Source organism: Lagopus leucura, unplaced genomic scaffold (genome assembly GCF_019238085.1).
Source record: "Lagopus leucura isolate 7727_CA_CO unplaced genomic scaffold, USGS_WTPT01 Super-Scaffold_100009, whole genome shotgun sequence".
Lineage (NCBI taxonomy): Eukaryota > Metazoa > Chordata > Aves > Galliformes > Phasianidae > Lagopus > Lagopus leucura.
The window spans coordinates 28,454,429-28,475,796 of record NW_024962266.1 but is presented as its reverse complement, the minus strand read 5'-3'; the positions used below and the strand labels follow the sequence as shown (position 1 = coordinate 28,475,796).

The 21,368-nt window shown below is 45.8% G+C and overlaps 1 protein-coding gene across 2 annotated transcripts in view; it reads left to right on the top strand.

Annotated features, from left to right (window-relative positions):
• The window catches only part of NEGR1 (neuronal growth regulator 1), a 169,405-nt gene extending 149,077 nt beyond the window's left edge, over positions 1 to 20,328 (top strand). The window contains exons 7-8 of one of the 2 annotated variants that reach the window (XM_042873585.1): positions 158 to 199; positions 19,785 to 20,328. In XM_042873585.1, coding sequence (XP_042729519.1) covers positions 158 to 199; positions 19,785 to 19,909 — 167 coding nt within the window. In that variant the 3' untranslated portion in view covers positions 19,910 to 20,328. The remainder of the gene's footprint in view (positions 1 to 157; positions 200 to 19,784) is intronic. The other variant, XM_042873586.1, reaches the window with a different exon arrangement.
• Positions 20,329 to 21,368: the final 1,040 nt, after the last annotated feature.

The window sequence follows — 21,368 nt, the reverse complement described above, 5'->3', positions numbered from 1 at the left end:
GGAGACACGGCCTGCATGCTGCCATGGCCGCCGGCTCCGTGAATAAGTCGTCGTTGGTGTCTGTTGCATGACTGTTTGCTGTCTCACTCTGTATTTGTCTTCCATGTGTGATTAACGCCCAAATGTTCTTTTTTTTTTCCTTTTTCCCTTTTTGTAGAAATAATTGAGCCTACTACCTCTAGTCCTGTCTCAAGCCCAGGTCAGTATCCACATACATTCACAGAGTATGTTTGGGTACTTTTTCTCCAGGAAGCGGGACCGATGCATTGCCATATCAATAGCAGGGATTGATAACGGGCAGTTCTGTTGTGGTAGTGCCGGGCTGTCTCCTTTCTGTCTCTGTGCATCCATCGATCTGTCTTTCCTCCAGACTTTTGTTCTGTTCTTATGTTTCCCCTGTTGAGAAACCTTTTCCTCTTTGCATCCCTGCACTTCTCTCCCATTCCTTCTCTGCCCCAGGGCCGTGCAGTAGATGTGCACAGGGCAATGCAGATGTCATTATTGTGGTGTTCTCGTTGTGATAACCTGGCTGTTCTTTCTGTGATTGTGCACGTTTGTTTGAGGCTTGTATGTTTCTTGTATTGCCACTGAACGGCTCACAGGATGGCTCTAGATCACTGCTGTGAGGCCCTCTCTCGCTGTAGGGTGCCAGAAGGTGTTCTCAATGAGTTGCAAATCCTGCCCTTGTGCTTGGCCAACAGCAAGAGGTCCTGACTGTGCGTGGGAGCTCCTTGTGTTCTCAGGGCTTCCATTTCCCCTGGCAGCACGTGGGCAGTGCTGCTCAGCCCAGCGCAGGGGATCAGACAGGGGCTGCCCAGAGCTCCCTAACTGCTGGAAGAGTATTGCCAACCATTTCCCAAAGGTTCTGGGCTGGGTAAGTCATGAGGCTCACATGCCCTGCTCTGGTTACCATTCCTCTGCATTAAACGTCTTCCCAGAATGTGATTGCAGCATCAGACCAGTCAGGGGAATGTGATTTCCCTGTGCACGATGGGGTAAGGTGTGCAGTGCTCAGGCACTGGGGAGCAGAATGGAGATGGGGGGCGAAAATTAATATCATCCTCTTCTCTCAATCACACACTCTCATAATACAGTCAGGGATTGACACAAATGTATTTGAAGTACACTGTGAAACTGAGAATGCGAAATCCTCTGAATGCAATGGGGGAGAACTTAAGAAGAAGGTAGGGCTGTGATGGGACAGAGCTACTTGAGCTGACCTGCCTTGAAAAGGCTGAGGGAAGGACTCTGAGGTCCATGTGCAGATGAAAAACATCTGTTCTCCTGAAAGACACCAGCAAGAGGTGAAAGAGAAGCTCCCAAACAGGATAAAAATTAGGGCTGAGTATTTCTCTGTGCTCCCAGAAATCAGCACGGTGTCAATGGTGGCACTGCCATTGAGCTGTGCTGCTTGCTTTATGAAATGAAAGGTTGCTGTGATATTCCCTCTACCTATTTTAAGCCTGTTAAATATCCAGATAGTGCCATCACTGTTGCTATAAAGCTCTACAGCTGCAGAGGCAAGTAAAGAGTTTCCAGTGTCAGAAAGAGAGCCTGTGTGTTATGCAGAATGGCAGAGGATGCGGTGGGGGGTGGATAGTGGCACAGAACACTGTGTGTGACGATGGCAGTGAGACAAGAGGTGTAACTTCTTAACGTGAGAATCATTTAGCAGTATTTCGGATACATTCCTTCCCATATTCCATCTGGCAGAACTGGAAGATGGTATCAATAATGCCATTATTCTGGAGTAATACTTTTCTTTGAGCTGGCTGAGAGGGCTACAGCATGTCGGCAATGGAAGCGCCGCAGACCTTTCTTCCAGCTAGTTTTCCTTCTCATATTCCATGCAGTTATTCTGAGTAACAACTACCATTGTCAAAAATTACTTCCAAGATATGCATACGAAATTCTATCACAGAAGTTTTGTGACATTTTCCAGCTGTTCGTAAGCCATGTGACAGCAGCCTCAAAATGTCTTTCAACAGTTGCCCATCAAAACCACTGTGTTTAAAGGAGAAATCCCTGAAGATTCCTTTCTGCCCAGAGAATAAGCTTCAAACTGTTCCACACGTGTGTAACAAATGCAAAACGGAGGCTGTGTTTGGGAGCCATGGTTAGGCACTGTGCCTTCCACCTCTGGGACGTCGGGGAGTTTCCTTTTTCCTTCCTGAGATGCACACTGAATTAGCTGCAAAAGTTAAAAGATTGGGGCCACAGTTATTATTGCTTTTGTCAGCCACTGCCAGGAGCTGCGTTTATCACAGATCCCCCATCCTTTAGTGTAATTAGTTCACAGGTGGTGTCTGGAGAAGCTTTTGAAGATGCTGCTGAATTCTCAACGCCGACTAAATAAGTAACGGTGACAGGTCAGAGAGAATAACTGAGAAATCTCCTTTGATTAATGATTTCACACGTTATAAGGTGCTCTTATAAAAATTGGACTTGGGGAGAGAGGGCTGTGGGTTATTTAATATTCTCAAGAACAAAAGCTGTGTTTAAATGAGCACTCTGGGCAGGTTGGATGGCTCCTTGAACTTGGGTTACTTCTCCCTGATCTGCCTCCCCACATATCTGATGCATTTTAATATGCCAGAAACCGAAATACTACCTGCTTTCAAGCATGCTCTGTTTTTTAATAGGTAACATGTCAGCTCTCCTATTTTTTTTCTATTCTCATGAAGTTGCAGTTCCTGCTTTAATCAATAAATGATTTGCATATGGAAGATCTATAGAGTCGGACTCTGAATCTCAGCCTTCATGGCACCATTTCTCACTGTGGGCTGTATCTTTGTGATGGAAGCACTGTGCACATTGACTGGAGAGTTCTGCATGAGGGCAGATGGCTGGAGCGGCTGTTCCTCATCTGCAGAATTTCTCCCAAAAACTCAGCAAGTACGGAAGCATCACAAGGTTCTGGGATAACAAAGAGATAACAGATCCCAGCTCATTGCAAATTTAACTTCTGTATTAGAAACAGATGCGTGCTTGTTCAAAAGCTTTTGGCCACTTCTCTGCCCCATAAATAACCGCACACTGGAAGGAGGAAGGCTGAGCAGTGCCCTTCTGAGGGGGTAGATGCAGAACACCATTCTATAATTCCACTTTAGGAACAGAGAAACAAGTGTAGGATTACTGAGACTTGTAATGAGAGGGTTGACATCAAAAAGATAAACAACCTCTATGGAAAAACATTCAGTACATTAATCTTATTTGCTAACTGTTGGATAGTTTCATGTTTGTAGTGTTGTCCACAGTTGCGTTGCACTCCAGAACAGTGGGCAGATGGGGAATTCCAACAGGGTTTTCTCTGCTAGATAGAATCCATGTGTGTGCTCGCCCCATGTTGTGCAGCCCTGTGCTGCTGCAGGAGTGTGCAGCAGAGCAGTGCTCTGTTCAGCCAGGAACACTTTGCATCACACACTGGGAAATTGCTGCCTTACCAGTACTGCATTTACTGCTGTTACAAACAGGTGGACTCACATCTCAGAAATGTTCTGTGAAAGCTGCATTCTCACAACCTGTGGAGTTAGGGAAGCATTTCTGTTTAAGTAAAATACATGTTTCGGGTTACTCACAGCGTGCTCTCCATAGCATTCTCCTGTATTCGAAGTCAGCATCGTTGCAGAAGAAACGCATTACTCGCTGCTTGCTGAGTAGATGTATCATTTCATAGCAGAAGGGCTGCTTTCTATCAGCTGAGAAATAGGATTGGAAATAGGTCATTGTTAGTCCATTGATTCCTCGCTTACTAAACCTGAATGTAAAATGTAAGAGTATTTCTTCTGACATTACACCTTCTGCTGCCTTCTGCCGGGGGGATTTCGGCATTAAACAGCTCTCCCACAAAGCAGCAGCACCCGCAGCAGTGGTTGAGCAGCTGTGATGCTCAGTGGGGCTTCACGCAGTGGTGGGAATGCTGGAGTAGTGTGGTGTGGGATACATTGAGCATTTTACTGAAACATCCCATTTTAACCAAGCAGCGCTCTGTGAAGTGCCAGGAGAGTCGTGCAGGGACATCTTTGAAGTGATGCCTGCAGAATGTGAAAGGGTCAGGGGGTGTGCAGAGCAGGCAGGGACCCACAGCTTTCTCCATCCACGTTGCCCAGGAGGTGCTGGGAAGGCAGATGTGTGCACGCCTGGTGGGGGGCACACCAGGGCCACCTGTGTTCAGTGGCTCTCAGGTCTGGTCTGCGATTTCATTCTCGTAGCATCACCCATCTGCTGGGCTGCACCGGCTCTGGAAAGGCACCACAATGCAGGTACAGGTCTCCCAGGTCGAGCTGTGACACTGCAAGGCAGTAAGGCTGCTCCAGAAGAACCCGCATACACAGACACATTGTGAACAGGCAAAGAGAAGCGGGGGATTCCAGAATGTGATTCATTAGCACAAAGAGAGCAGTCTTTGTTTTTATTTATCACACAGGATATGTTTTATGAGAAGGTTTATCAGCCAGAATTGGCTGGCTACAGTAATTCACAAAGGAATAAATATGCATATATCCATCTAGATGAGATGTGTAGCCATGTGCAGAACTTCAAAATGTACATATAACTGCATATATATAGCTTCAGGGATGGTCCCAACTCTGCCCAGAATATCAAAGGGGCTCCAGCTGGCTGGGAGGGGGCTGACAGCTCTGGGCTGTTGCAGGAGGGGGGCCTGGGGGGGCAGGGGACTTGTCAGAAAGTACTCTTTTGAAAACCACGAATATGTCAGTTTTACAGAAATTCAAATGCAGGACTATTGAGTTTCAAGTGGGAAAAAAAGATCCTGGCTTCCTTCCAGCCTCATCCCAGGCTGCGCTTCTCTTCTTGTCTTCTCCCTGTCTGCAATTCTCCAAATGGAAACTCCAGTTTCTTGGCAGCTGCATTTGGAGCATCTATGCAACATGGACGTTTTGATGCAGTTGCCAGCAAGATCTCCAGCTATGCTGGATGAAAACCAGCACCCAGAGATAATACAGGATCAGCCACTTCCTTACTCTGAACCCATGATTAAAGTCATAACTGCTGCTTTATCTTTCCTTGCTGTGTACCAGCCACAAGACCCACTCTACCAAACTGATCTTCAAATAGCTGGGTCCTTCTCTAAACTTTCCAGGTGAAATCTTAAGCAGCCATTCAGGCATCCTAAGAAAGATGATATGATGCGATTTTTCTTCCAATAGCATCTTCTGTGTTAAAGAAAAGAGAAGAAAAAATCACAGGGAAAAACAAACATGGTATTTGGGCCATCCCGTGTCCTTCAAGGAGCAAGGCCGTAGAAGGCTTACACAGAGCTCTGAATAGTGGAACAAATACTGGATTATCATGAGTTGTCCCTGCTCTCGGAGTGGTGCCATCCTGGCTTTAGCCTTGGCTTTTGTGCAGGACTCCACAACAGGTGATGACCTTCCTCCAGTGGGACGCGGGCTGGGCAGCCCAGGCACGTCGAGGTGCCTCTGGTGGAGGCAGACCGGGTGACCCACTGGTGGAGCTGCGTGCTGAATGAAAGGCAGACTGTGCTCAGAGCTGCCTAGGACTCAGCACCTCACCTGCAGAGGTCCTATTGTGTATACAAACCACTTGCATGCTGCCCTGCAGCACTGTGACCTTTGCTTCCTTCCAGGCCTGGCTGCTAATGAGAGCTTATGATGTGAATACTGAAAAATGAACAATCTCCTTTCACAGGTATAGGGCAGCGCTCAGTGTGACCACTGTAGGAGCAGGAGTTTGTGCCTTTGAGCAGCAGGCCTTCATAGGAACCCTGCATCCGTTTAGGAACTCCTGTAGAAGTGCAAGGAAACTCATTATGATCTCATGCCCAGTTTATCATGTGCTACTCCGCCGATCCAGTAAGGTTCAAAAGGAAAATCCACCTTGTAGTTGTTCCTATGGTTTGTATGATCTGTTCCTGCATGTGAGTCCCTCTCATTGTCAGGGTCTGTCTCTCAGCTCTCTGTCATATTCCAAATAAAGGGTGCATCTCTTGAAAAAACTATTGATAGAATTTATCCTTCTTAATATCTCTGATTGCAGCTGCAGTGATTGCCTACCATTCAGCCTCCTTATTCAACAGGCATGGTGTATAGGACCACACTGAATGAGTTTTCATGCCAAACTGAGGCAATTCAGAGAACAACTCCATTTTGAAAGATCAAGAGCTTGTTCACTTGAATGAGCAGGGTATGGATTTTATAATAGGAAAACAGCACGTAATTTGAATAGTCTGCAGTAAATTGTTACAGCAAAGCACTCGAGTTACAGAGACGTTTTGGGAATAGGCAGCGCCTGCAATGCTGTTTGTTAGGTTTCCATACCTGTGGCCTCCTGTGACAGTGTTTCATTGTAAATGAAGGAGGAGGTGCATTTGACAAAGAGGTAGAAACCCTCCGTCTGCTAAATGCAGATTATTGCTACTCGGGTCTCATTGAGTAACGGGGAAAGTTCATTTTACAGAAACGTGAAGAATTTTTGCAGCTTAAGGGTTATATGCAGTACAATTCGGAGGAATAATGAGTTCTTTGTGGAGTGTGTGTCTCCAGTAATATCAGAGGCGGTTTTAAATGTCTGCGGGCCCACCTCTGCTCCCTGAAAGCATAGCTCTTTGGAAAGGCACGACTCAGGCTGTGCGCACACAGCCGCGGCTCTGAAGGAACGCTTATTTCCCAGTGAGGTCGTGGGGATTGAAATGTGGAACACTTTCATCACTGCCTTCCAGCCTTTGCTACCGCCTGGAGAGCGGCATACATCATTTCTCCATTTATTTTTTTCTGAATATGACATCCATAACTCTTTGGAAGGTTGCTATCATTCCTGCCCGATGCCACGTGCCGTCTTTTGCCTTTTGAAATCCTGACTTAGTGCCAAAATCAATGGCAGAGGGAAAGTGCCCATTGGCAGCCTGTGCTGCTTTCCCATGAACCAAAGGACGCACACAGCATCGGGTTACTCTGCTTGTTACCCGAAAACGCCCCACTATGCAAGGAGCTGAGCTGCAGCTCACCTACGACGTGGGGATGTTAAAGAACCTTTTCAGTCCTTTATTTTTCTGCTTCAAAGTGCAGCTGCAGTTGAGGGGCGCTTTGCAACGCAGGCTCACAGTGCAGGGAGAGGTGGCTAAGCATCATTGCTGGCAATCGACCCCTGCCTTCCTGCATGCACTGCTGCATTTAACTCTTTGCCTTCTTCAGTGGGAGGCCTCCTCTTCCCCGTGCCAGCAACGCATGCAGACAGGTGTCCACCCACAGTCATCTGCAGAAGCCTGCGTGGTTTCAGACCCAGCTGCCTCCATGCCACCATTACTATTTCACTGACAATTTTGCTTCCAGAAAAGCGTATCTGTAGATCAGGATCCATCACAGTGCAGACCTTCATTAATTCCCCACAAGCTTACGCATTAATTGGCCGGGGACCACTGACAGGGGGTGAGGACCATGCAGTGGTGTTGAGGCTGTGCACAGCTGTGATGCAGAGCATGATGGCAGGAGTGGAAGGGGCTGCCAGAGGCACAACCCTGCCCCACACATTATGCTAACAGGCAGAGATTTTCAAAGCTTTCAGCCTTAACAGGAGTTTTATTCCTAAAGCTCCCAGACAGCTTTGAAAATTCTCAACTGTTTTTTTTTTTTCCCTCTCTTTTCTGCATAATAACACATGCAGAGCTGAGCCATAATGTCTCCAAAATCCTCTGGATTAAGCTGAGCAGCAGGTGGGGAAGGCGGGTACCTGGAAAGCCTCCGGATGCCAAATCCTCTTCTGGCAGCAAAACTGCAGCCTGAGATGCAGCAGCACGTGGAGGGCAGGGCCTGCGGGGTCCCATCAGTGGGGCCGAGGGCTGCGGGGTCCTGCCAGTTAGAGCCTAGGCTATCTCCAGCATCCCCAGGCTATTTCCAGCATCCCCAAGCTGTCCCCCACACTCCCAGGCTGTCCCAGGCTGTGGCTGCAGTCACTCTGCTCAGTCCCAGCCTGCTGACCCAGGCATGGGCTCCAGCAGCTCTTCCTCTTCTCTCACCGTGCTTATGCTAACATCAGCAAATGTTCTTGCCATCTCCCACTGTATTAATGCATTGCTGTGTAGTTAGAAAAAAAGCAATAATATGTACAGAGTGGATGTGGTTGTGTCCGTGACCTGCTAGCATGCTGTTTTCAAGAGATACTCTTCTTATCACGGGATTCACATTAATGAAAAGTAGCAAAATTTGACTCTGCGATAAGCAGCCCCTGCCTTTTTTTTTGTGGCTGGACATTATGTGGTGTTTTCTAAGTCCTCAGCTCACAGATGGTGGACCCCAGAATTAAAGCAGCAGCTTTAAATAAAGGAATTAAAGCGGCAGCTTTAAAGCAACAGCTTGTGTCCCTGCACAAACAAGAGGTTGTCTGCCTCGAAGGATTAAATCTTATCACAGAGAGAGGGGGGTGTGCATGAAATTCATATGCTTACAGCAGTGTTGTGTAACACGCACACACTGAAGGCAGCTCAAATTAATTGAAACCAAGTTTCCGTATCCAGTCGCACTGACGGCAGGGTGAGTTACAGTCATAGAGAAACAATTAAAATAAAGCATCGCTTCTGGAGTCAGCCAGCAGATTTCCACTCCTAGAAGCAGCATCCCGTGGGTAGGGGTTCCTAGCTACAGGGATACCTGGGCAGCTTAGTAAAAATAAGTACAGGTGTGATTTATGCATGAAAAAAGAGAAAGCGTGCTGTCGGAAGGAACTTTGCGAAGTGCTTTGCTACGTGGTGCAGAAGAAGGCTTGGCAGTATGCAGAGTTCAGTGTATGCTAAAGACAACAGGAGAAGATTTGGGTTTGTATGGTAGGAGGCTCGCAGGCTGCTCCCACGGCCCGCGTGCTGCACAGCAGCAAATTGTCTTGATGGGGGTGAGGCGACAGGGGAGACGAATGCCTTCCCTTTGAGTCATTCTCTGATAAAGACACATCGCTTGGCTAGGAGATGACAAACTGTATGTTCAAAGTGACAAATCATTTAATTAAAATTTACAAGCGGTTAAATACTGTTTGACCCAAATGGAGGCAGTTATCATGAATCAATTTCAGAGGAGGAACCAGGCTTTCCAGCAGATCGATAGCTCACAGCTGCGGTACCTGGACAGTCCCTGCATTTCTCATGCAGTGCGAGTCCTTTCGCTGGCTGCTGTGTAGTCTAGTTCAGAAAAGACCTCAATCAAGTTGAAAAGTAGAAACAATTTTACTTAGGCAGTGTTTGAACACTCAACTTTCATGAATAGTTAATGTGGTGTCAAGTGTTTGAGAAAAATGGTCTTCTATCTTAAGAGCAAATAGCTCAACTTTTGATGAGTTATGGTTCTTTATTGCATATACAGACCAGTGGAAATTGCAATCATCTTTCATGAAAAGGCTCAGCAGTTTTTATTGTAGGAAAGTACGGGTGGCCATTGCATTTACTAACTAATGTAGTGAATGTGAAATTGCCAGGATAACACGTTCTTTTATTTATGCTGCCAAGCACATAATGTGCCGGTAGTTCCATAAAAATATGTATTAGAGGAATTTCACATGCCAGCAAGCTGTAGATCTCTTTTATGTATATGACTTATCCAGTGTCCTTCTACTTAAGACATCCCGCATTACAAAGAAGAAGATTGAGCATTATTGACAGACAGCACGCGCTCAGGAGATAATGCTGGTCTGGTCAGTCATCACTGGAGGTAACGCTGTGTTTAGACTCCTCTGGAATTAGAGTTTAAACGCTTTGACTTTACCGATTCTTTTATCCATCACGTTATTTGAGGTCCCTTGCAACGCCTGTGGATCTGTGAGAGCAGTATTGGTGATGAATTGAGCGACAGTCGCTGTGCTTCAGCAGGCTGCCGTGAGCTCAACTGTTTTCTGACATGCCTGTAAGACCAGGGCGATGCACACACAGCGAGGAAAGGTGGCCAGGAGAAATGCTAGGGCAGCTCTTGAGAAATTCAGCAGGACAGCTGAATAAAAAATAAACATTGGGAAGCCATCAGACAACTTCCCCAGCGGAGGGTCTGTTCACAGCTTGTCAGCTCCTCCAGCAAAAAAAAGTTCCTTTCTCATACGCAGCCACCAAAAAGGCAAGAAATCATGTACTAACCTGTTAACTTAATATCCTTTGTCAAGAGCAGAAGAATAATGTTCAAATGGTCCAGAAACTGTAAAGTTCAGTGTAAAAAAATTATAATTCACAATGCTATATGACATAGCTGAATGTAGCAGAACCACCAGAGTCCTCATGATATATGAGGACTATCAAAGGTTGCCATCAAATACGTAGATTTAATATGCTGCTTAATTCAAGATCTTATTTACTGCGTCTTGCTTCGTTTTGAGGAAAGCGATGCTGACAACCAATCATTTGAAATGCACGAAGAATGTTCCACAAAAGGTCAGAAGTACAAATATTTTACATATTATCTACTAATAAATTCATCTCCTCCAAAAGAAAGTTAGAAGGATCAGCAGAAGTCTTCCGAGCTATTTACAATACTTCAGCGTAAGACTCAGCCTCTAATTACCAATATAAGTCACAAATAATTGTCAAGTATGCAGATGAGCCAAAAAAAATCTATCAAATTAAAGTAATTAGCTCCCATGCCAAGTTTTTCTGTCGCATTAAAATGCTTTTACTTTTCTTCAATGTGACACTTACAAATGAAGGGAACATTGTCAGGGAAGCAGTTATTGTTGGCTGTCAGAATTCCAAGTGTAAGTACCAGGTAGCAGCACACCATAGGTATTATTTTTGGGACAACCTGTGCATCTGTATCTTGGCTTTGTAACCCCATAGCTGCTGCTGGAACATCACTCTTCTGAGCTGAGCCAGTCACCCACCTGGTATGGAGATGTGAGCCTGGTTATCTGGTATGGGCAGCAGTGGCTCTTGGCCAGGCTTCCCTGGAGACCTTTCCAATCCTAGTGTGGATGGGAACTGGATCCCCCACATCAGGGCCCATAGTGCAGGCATGGAGACGGGCACAGGCAGCTGGTGTGTTTGTCCCAGTGCTTTCTCCAGTGCTTTTCTGGTTGTTGTCTCAGTGTAAACTTCAAAGCTGCATTTGACACATCCAGTGGGAGATCGTGACTCAATCTCCTCCATTTAATTTTGGATTTCCATGCAGAACCCTCCATCAGCCTGCTCTAGACATGAGGTCTATACCCTCAGTGCATTCTTTACTATTTCATAGAATCATATCATAGAATCACAGCATGGCCTGGGTTGCAAAGGAGCACAACGCTCATCAGTTCCAACCCCCTGCTGTGTGCAGGTCACAGCCAGCAGCCCAGGCTGCCCAGAGCCACATCCAGCCTGGCCTTGAATGCCTGCAGGGATGGGGCATCTTAAGCTGACGTGATGATTGCTTCCATTGGTTGTTGTCGCTGCAGATGATAAAGTCGAGGCCAGTTGCGTGCTGCAGACATGGCTGGCAGGGCAGACCCATCCTGACACACTGAAACCAGCAGTATGAGCAGAATGCTGTGTAACAGCAGGAAATTGTGGTTAATTTGTTCCCTTAGAATGATCAATTTCTATTGGAATCCCACTCTTCTACAGTTGTTGCTATTCCACATCTTCCATTTGAAACAAAAGGGGCTGGACTTTTTTTTTACCGTGGCTGTGCCACAGGTCACACAGGGACACGCACTTCCAGCATAGCTGATGGCAAACCAGAGCCTCATGCCATCATGGAATGAATGAAGGGGAAACTTTGAAACAGAAAGATAAAAAAAATAATCTATGTGCTTCAGAGGCAGCACGTACTTTGTGCCGCAGGCAAACAAAAAGTTATCTTTCTATAAGTAAAATTTGGGAAAGAATGTGATATCCATATTTAGTCACCGAGCTCCAGGGTTACACAGCCACGTTCATCACACGGCTGACAGTAAATGGCGCCTATAATTGCCCGGTGTCTTAAGATTTCACATAAATAGGTTGAATGGAATTAGTTCTGGTATCGGTTACAAGGAAGGATTTTCAATTAACAGAGGGCTTTAGTAGATGGCTCATTTACAGAACTGATCTAAAACTGACTTCACCCTTCTCAACAGTAGCACTGCTTTTTGCTTTCCTCAAAATTTGAGGTCTTGCATTCATAAGCTCAGAAAGAAATGTCTTTCTCCCCAAATCTGGGGCAAGAAGGACATTTTGGGAATTGCACATCTGTCTTTTGGATGACAGCTGAAAATACACCGTAATTAAAAATCATCCCAGTTCAACCATCTTTCTTGTAAGCAGAGGCAAACCCAGGCTGTTTGGTGGCTTTGCTGAGCACAGTGATGCTACTCAATTATTTTTCTGCTGATAGGAAGCAGACTGCAGTATGTTGTGCTGTTCAGTTTACACAAATCTAGATCAAGGCATCACCTTTGTTTTATACAGCAGCAGAAATTCCAAACTGATCAGTCCAATTCTCAATTTGAGGAGTTCTGCTTTTTTAACCAGGAAATTCAGCTGGCTTCAGGCATCCACAGGAATGCCTTGATAGTGAAACCAGTATTTCTCCCCATGATGTCACCTTTTTCCTTTCCCCCTCCCACTGCTGTGAGGCCAAGCACCCCGGGGTGCTGGTGACCCAGAGCAGCCCAGCACTGATCTGAGGGCATTGCCAGCCTGCATCACCCATCAGTCTGCTCACACTGATCTCATTCTTATTTCAGTACAGTGCAGTTGCAATGCACAGCATTAGTGGGAACACCTGAAATTAGGCTCAGCTTGGTTGAGATTGGGGTTTTCAACAGGAAGGGATTTTGGTTAGGGATGGTTTTCACCTCGAGGTGCTTGCAGATAAGCTATGCACGTGAGGCAGCCTTGTGCCATGCCTTCATCCCAGGCTGTGGAGTGCTAGCCCTGATTCCTGCTTGAATGCGGAGATGGAATTGTCACTGTTTGATGGACTATTTTTATTAAACAGGCCTTATATCACTGTAGCAGAAATACGAGGTCACGGCTTGAAGCAGTGATTGAGCACCTGGTGGGAAGGCAGGGTCAACCCAGGGGGAGCTCAGGTGCATGAAATGCAATGCAATGCAATGTACCTGAGTGACTGGAAGGGCTGGAGCCAGGATCCATCCCTTTCCAGCCCTCATTTAAGGGTTGGCAGTGGAAGTGAGGCTTTCCAAAGGTGAGCAACCTCTTTTCATTATTTCTGTTCCCCCTGCTATTGTATTTGAGTGAATCATCTCTTGCTGCAGCTTGGGACCTTGCTGCTCTGCTGTTGCTGCTCTTTCCATCACGTTACATATTGCTAATAAAATCTTAGCCGGTCTTTCCAGCTCATTAATATGCAGTAGCAGGTCATATGAAAATGATTATCAAGCTGTATTAGACTTGTATTTATTCAACTTTTCTCATATATGCTCCGAAGAGGCAGAGTGGATCTGATTCCAGAAAGCGTTCTCCACTTGGCCCTTGGGCTAAGCAATAACTTTTATTGGAAGGCAAAGTTATTTGAGTCACTGATGATAACCTTACCAAAGAGACTATTGCTGAAATAGAACAGGAAATAATACCTATATATATATATATATATATATATATATATATGTGAAACTTTCTTTTTTATGACACCTTGGGTAAATTATTTTTAGCACTTCTAAAGAAGGAGAGGAAAGCCTGGCAGACTCAAAGGAAGTGGAAGCTGGGGTTTATTTCAAATCATAGAAACAATAGAGCCCTTTGACATATTCTTAGCTCCAGTGTGGGAACATTGCTGATAATTATAGCCCTTCAAAATCCCATCCCACCAAGAAATGGGTTAGAACTGCAAGTTAATGTCAAGTGTTTGAATCTGTTGTTGTTCCTGCTCTGTAAAGAGAGAGAGAGAGGGGAAGGAGGAATATAGTTGGGAATGATGGCAGCCCCAGGAATTCAGCCCCTGAGGAGGGCTGCGGGGGGCAGGCAGTATCAGGCAGCCCCAGCTGAACGCACCCAGGAACACAGGGCTCCTTCCTGAGAGGGAAACCTTCTGCTCTTTGCTCCCAGTGGAAGGGAAGGAACCACTTGTAAGACATCTGGAAGAATTGATGAGGGACATCTCAGGATACGTGTGGTAGCAGGGCTGGATGCGATAAGCCGAGAGGTGAATTGCAGATTCTACAGCAGTGTTCATTTTTCTGTGAGAATCAAAGACTTGTTTTAAGTGTCCTGCACGTTTTGCATGGCACAGGCATGTCCTCAAGGCATATGGAAGAACTTGGAAGCAGTTCCTGGGCAGGGAAGGGGAGCTCCATGCACAGGCCGGCTGCTGCCCTGTGCTGCGCTGCCTGCCATCCCCTGCTCTGCCTGTCCTCCTGTTGTGTTGTATCTCAGGTTCTACAAAACCTGAGTGTTTCAGTCGCGTCTAATTGTAATGTATTCCTGGACCTTTAAAAAAAAAAATAATGCCTAGAAGGCTCTCTTCCCATTTCCAAGAGAAGTTGCATACAGAGCATCATTTTTGAGGGATATTTATCCTCACTGTTCTTAAAAGCCTGCAGTGATCCAGACCCCTCACCCTCCATGCAACCCAGCACTGTTTTCCTCCATCCCTCCTCCCAGTCTCCCCAGCTGCAGCCCAGTCCTGCTGCCCTCATCCAGCCGCAGTCCAGGGAATGTGACTGCCTTACCTTCTCCAGGGCAATCCTTATCCAATAGCACTCTGTCTGCTTCTTGGGCTTTAAGCTGGCCTGCTGTTTGGCCTTCCTCGTGGCTGAGTGGTTCTCAGTGTCCTCAGGCTGCTGTCTATATGTCCGTGAAGGCAGCCATCTCGCTGCATGCTGCCCTGGAGCAGAGCAGCAGCCCCACAGCACACCTACACTTGTATGTACACATCCCAGGGAATATTTGTCCTTTTGTAGCAACACAGCACTGATGATTCACTGCAATCACAGATGCTTTCCTGAGGACTTGTCACAGAGTCAACTCTTGTTCTCCAAGCAAGCATGAAGATGGCTATTTTTGTTAAAAGAGCCGTTTTGAGAGGCCTTATTAAACTGGTTGTTTTTTGGTCAGGTTACTTTTGCTGGTTGAGTTTGACCTGAATTCTAGCCATGCCCTCCACCGTGCTTGAAGCTCCTTCTCATGCAGCTGTTGCATTCAGATTCCAGCTTGGCTCGACCTGGGACAGACCTGGTGCCCATGCTGGAGGATATAGGGGATGGGATTTAGGATTTGTTGTTCCTGCTTCTGAGCCGTACCGTCAGCCTCGAGACATCAGCTCAGTGCTACCGACTGCGGTTGGACTAGATGATCTTAGAGATCTCTTCCAGACTTAATGATTCTATGGCTCCAAGCCCTGCTGTACCCTCTAGACAAAGCATTAGCTGTCTTCTTCTGTCCCCATTACTGGTGGCACCTGGAGACCACGTGGGGATGGGGTGGCATGGGCTCATCCCTGTGCTGCCGCTGCTGTTTCCTCTGTGCCAAAAGCAGTCTCTGACCTTCGAGGCTGATATACATCAGGAATTCTCAGATTTTAAAAGACACTTTCTTTGTTCCAATATGACTGCACATTTCTTCTGCAGAAAGAAATCTGAGATAACTTGAGTATAAAGGATGATATATAAAGCCAAGTTTTATTCTATCCAGCCTCAGTAATTTTCCTCATAAATATTTCTCGGTATTATGAAATATTGCTTGCAGCAGAAATTGGGTATGTTGGGGCTGTACTATTTTATCTTGCTAAACACCGAGGCAGCCTGTGTTCAGAGCCTGCTGCATTTATCCTATTAATGTATTAGCAGGACTTCTTTGCTTTGTGTTATTTAATAGAAGGTTTTTATTTGATATGATCAAATCCATCTGTGTCTAAATGGAACTCCCTTAAAGATATACTGTGCAACAGTGCATCAGGGTGTAAAAACACTTTTGTTTTTGAAGTTACACCAAAAGCACGCCAGTAATATCTGCAGGATTTGCATGAGCCTGCTTTGTCTGTGCCCCGCAGTTCTGATGACATGATACCCAAAGACATTTGCTTGAAGAAACAGCTGTGCAGCCAGCAGTATGGGGGGATCTGTTATTTGCACTGATTACCAACAACACAGGCTCAGGCTCACCAGCAGCAGCCCCTCCCCTGCCCCATTTTTTCCCAAGTTATCAGAGTCCACTGTAAACATGTAGAGGTTGAATAACCAAAGGGACGTGTGCCTGGCCCACTGGGAGGCCCACGCTGACAGCCAGAGCACATCCCCAGCACTGCAGGGACACGCACTGTGCCCTCAGCTGTCACACGGCTGGGGTCTGCCTGCCATCCCAGCAGGACGCTGACACAGCCCTGCTTACAGCCTTGGCAGGGCACAGACATGCAATGGAAAAATAGTACTGCAGTCATGCAAAAGCTTTGACTTAACCCAAAAACCTCATAGGAAATTTTTTTTTGGCTGATTTTGGGAATGCTTTTGTTCCCAAAATTTGAGGGTTATTTGTGAGCAGGGATCAGGACAATCAGAAGCCTTCTGCAGGCACTTTGCAGCCTTCCCCAGCCATGGTTCTGCATTCTGGGCCTTTAACAGCATGCAGATGCTGAGTGCTCACCTACCACTTCTGGTCCTGACAACTGCAAAGCATGTCAGGCACGCTCCATTGCATGAACACAGAGACAAAAGCCATCTGACTTACAATCTACATTGCTGTGTATATTACTGAGCTGTGTTTAGATCAGTACATTGCTGCTGACAACATTTAGTGTGAATTACCTGCAGGTTGTGGGTAGGAGGATGGGGAATGGCTCTGCACACACTGGGGGTACCTGGATGGCGGAGCAGTTCTGGTGCAGGAGGCTGAGCTGAGTGTCCTGTGGCTTTACCCCTATATACACATGCATCTGAACACAGTCTGAACCAGTATCACCTGCCAGTTCAAAATCAGATACAGAGCATGGCACCAATGGGGTCTTTGTGGCTGAGCAAGGAATAATTTGTTTTTATTTTCAGTGCATAAACTAAGATACATGCAAACACACACAGGGCAGTGTTCCTCTTCAGCGTCGCTGATGGCGTATTTATCTCTAGTATTCACCATGCTAAGCTTTAATATTTTAATGCAACAAATAATTGCTTTCTACTTCCACAGAGCAATCATCTTAGATCCTCTGTATTCCTATTTACAACCTCGAAAGATTCAGATTTATCAATTTAACTGAACGAGTGAATTTTGCACCGTGGTTGGTCTCCTGCCTTGACAGTGACTGCACAGGGCCGTGCAGTGGGTGTCCTGCTGGGTCTGTGGCTGCATGTGGGCCAGGGCCAGGCTGTCCCATCCCAGGGCTGGGCTCCTCAGGGCCACAGGGTCTCCCCACCCTCAATCCATTGCGTCCTCGTGCAGCCTTTGTAGATGGTTCCTCCACAGCCATCCATCCTCTGCTGCCTTCAGGTATCAGTGTGCTTTGAGATGCTATCGTGGGACTCTGGTGAGCCCTCAAGGGCTGTTCTCTCTCCAGCTTCTCCTGTAACAGACAGTTCTGACAGCCCAGTCTTCATCTTCTTACTGCTTTGACCTTGAGTTAGTTTATCCCTTCCTTCTCTGCGTGTTTTAAATCTTGCATACAAACTATTAAGGCTTTCCTACAATAAATCATTAACCTGAATATAGTTAACTGTAATGCTTATTAACGTCTCTCTGCATAATCCATTTAACAGAATTACTCTTGCTTATTCAGGCAACCTAAAGAGGTCCGTGCTTTTGTCTACCAGCTTCAGCATTAGAGCTTGTAATTATTTCTGGTTAATGCAGCCCTGGGTGTTAGCAAATGTTGGTTTATGCATTTCAGCATAGTACTTTTCCTAATCTCTTGTATTAATTAGAGATAGTGATATAGCATTACTTTGCTCCTTTATATTCACTACCAGGAGAGATGTCTGAATATAATCCCATCTGCGCTGAGAGCGCGCTCACTTTCACAACTGCTAAGTGTGACAAACCTTAGGATTACGTGGAAGTAATCACTGCGTTAAGGAAAAGTGCTGCACGTGGGCAGAGGTGGTGTGGGGCTGGGGAGGTGGCACAGGGCTCCCTGGGGGCACCATCAGTGGGCTGGAGTCCTTCTCTATTCTCACGTCTGGGCCTCCTCCTCCTCCAGGATTCTTTCACATCATGCCCCATCCCTGCAGACTCCCGAGCTCAGGGATGGGGCTCTGGGCACGCGGTGGAGCTGTGGGTGTCCCTGTTCATTGCAGCGAGTGGGACCATGTGGCCCTTAGTGGTCCCCTCCAGCTCAAACGATTCTGTGCTCCTATGACTGGTCAGACAGCTTTGGGAGCCACAGCTCTTCCTGTTGCTGACACAGTAGATGTATCTTTCCCCATTAATTCACCTAGCACCTTCATGCTGAAACAATGCAGCTATGATTTAATAAGCTTTACAAACACAGTGATGGTTCGTATGCAGCAAATCAGATTTACATAATTTTCCACTGGCTTTTAAAGCCACTGAAATTCAAATTATCTTTACTTGGGGAAACTCTTTTAATATGCTAAAACGAAATACCACCTACATTATGCTTGGGTTTGCTAGCTTGCCTTTTCCAACGCATTAAATGTTGATTTGCCATGGCGGTTTATCACAGAAAGTTCCTTTTTAATGAGAAGGGAGGGGAGTGCCCTGTAGTTAGTCATGGCTGGAAGCCGTTGAAGGAACAAAAGGGGAAGCTTTAACATCTAGAATGAATTTGGTCATATTGTGTTGTTGCTTTGTGTACTGCTGGGATGGGCACCACCTTGGCTCTCTCTTACTGCAGCTCAGCACCCACAGGCAATTCCCCATCCTTGTCCCAGACAGGCTGTGGGTCATTTTTAACTCCATGCAATAAATAAGGCCCAGAATCCCTCCGTGGTGTTCTCAGCTCCTCCACCTCGGGATATTTCATGCTTTTGTGATTCTGAGAAGGATGTGCAGAGCTGATGAATCAACAGATTTTGCAGCTCGGATCTGAGTTTCACCTACACAGCCAACGTCTGCTTGTGCAGGTGGCACTGGGTGTAAGGCTCACACAGCTTTTGTGTTTTGGAATAGGCAGAAGCAGTGCAGTATCAAAAGCAAACACTCTTACCAGCATTCAGCGCTGTGGCGGCAGTGGGTGCTGGGGCCTCATGGACCCCATTTCTCCCCTCACCTCCACTGCACACCTCCAGTGCTCACCTTGTGTCCAACCCCACCTCACTGATGTCGGTACTCCCAGCTGGGTGTTGGGTTCCCCATCATCCCCCTGGGATTTTACAGGAGCAAAAGCAATGGTTCCTGCTTAAGCCTCCTTCTGTGGGCCAGCAGCCGGCTGCTCACCATCATCTCACAGCTCAACACGTTTCTTGACCCTGTGTGCATGCATTCACTGCAATATTTAATTAGGGATTTGAGAGAGCCTTCCTATTAAAGCAAGTAAATACAATCTCTTCAAATGGATTGACAATAAATATGCATCTCTATGGCTCAGCACAGCGTTCAAGCTCTGGCTCCGAAAGTTAAGCAGAAAACATGTTGTTGTCCAACAGAGCTAAATATATTCCCCTCCCGTTGGTATTAGTGGAGATTTTGATGCTCAGTAACTTAAAAACAGATGCATCATTCAGATGTTTAAACACAAAGCACCCATCTGATGTTAAGTGCTCGCCTTTTGGAGTGCTGGATCACGGGCTGCGCTCTGTGTCACGGCCAGCAGCAGCACTGCTGCTGGAGGGCTTGGCGACCTCCGCCTCGTCTCTCCTGTTTTCAGATTAACACTTTTGCTGCTCTGATGTTATCGTAGAAGAATGAATTGTAAGCGTTTGGGACATGAGGGTAGGAGAGGACCCCTAACCCCTTTCTCTTCTCTCTGCAGCTCCCAGTACGGCCCAGTATGGGATCACCGGGGACGCCGAGGTCCTGTTCTCCTGCTGGTACCTTGTGTTGACACTGTCCTCCCTCACCAGCATATTCTACCTGAAGAACATCATTCTGCACTGAGTGTAAAGAACCCTAAAAGGCTTTTAAGGATTCTCTGAAAGTGCTGATGACTGGATCTGATCTGGTAGAGTTTGTTAAAAGCAGCGTGGGATATAATCAGCAGTGCTTGCGTGGGGATGATCGCCTTCTGTAGAATTGCTCATTATGTAAATACCTTAATTCTACTCCTTTTTTGATTAGCTGCATTACCTTGTGAAGCAGTACACATTGTCCTTTTTTAAGACGTGAAAGCTCTGAAGTTACTTTTAGAGGGTATTAATTGTGATTTCATGTTTGTAATCTACAAGTTTTCAAAAGCATTCAGTCATGGTCTGCTGAACTGCAGACCGTAGTTTACAAAAAAAAAAAAGGAGAATATTGCAGTAAAATGGGCTTCTTTAAGGCTGCAATACAACATTCAGTTCCCTTCTTAAATAACATTCTCTCCACATGTACACAGGAACTTTTTTTTTTTTTTTGATTAAAAAAAAAATCAAATAATCTTGCCTTCAAAATATTTCTTCGGAATACTACACATATCTAGATTTTCTTCCAGCATGATATTCAGGTTTCAAGAATGAGCCTTGTATTATAACTGCATTGTGCAGTACTGCTTTTTGATTTCTTCCTTTTTCCTGCAAATTCAGCATGGGTGTGCCTTCATAAAACACTATTTTCCTCTTCCTTTCCAACAAATCTGGAATGTGCTTTGGGAAATGCTACAGCATCCTTTTGAGCATAACCCATCTCTGAGGACGAAGGTGCTATTGGTTAGGCAGAAGGCCTCCTCTCCCATCTCCAGTGGGTAATGGGACTGCTTCAGTGCATTTTTAGGCAATCAGACAAGGACAGCACCGGTCCCTTTTCATTTCCCCCCTACTAAGCGGTGGACGATCTGCATTAAGAACGAGTTTCCCCACTACAAAAGAGAATGCAAATTATTTTGAGACATCTTTTGAATGTAAGAAGGTTTCCCGTAGTCATTCTAAATCAGAATTTCTAAGTGGCTGTAAATGTGAGGAGCTGAATCATCCCTTTTGTATTACTGGCAAAAATATGATGTGAATTGGTATTTTTCTTGCACTTAATTTTGTACTGGTTTGGCTAATTTAGCAATGATAAAGGATGCTTTTAAGTATTAGATATCTGAAAATACATAAAGTATCAAGCAGAATTTTATATATATACATATATATATAAAATACAGATATATATTAAAACGAGGTTGCTCCAATAACCGTACTGAAGTGCATGCTGCCGTCAGTGACGCATCTACAGACAGGACATCATTCCTGATGTACACACACTGTACAGATAGCTTACCACAGCAGTTTAGTCATCATACACCATCTCCTAGGACTGCAGTCTATCAAGATAAGGCTCGCATTAAACTCAATGAAGGATCAAGTTTCAAAAGAGCATCTAGAATCACTATTTTTTTCTAAGCAGCCCCGTACTACATCAGTGCAAAACATTGCTG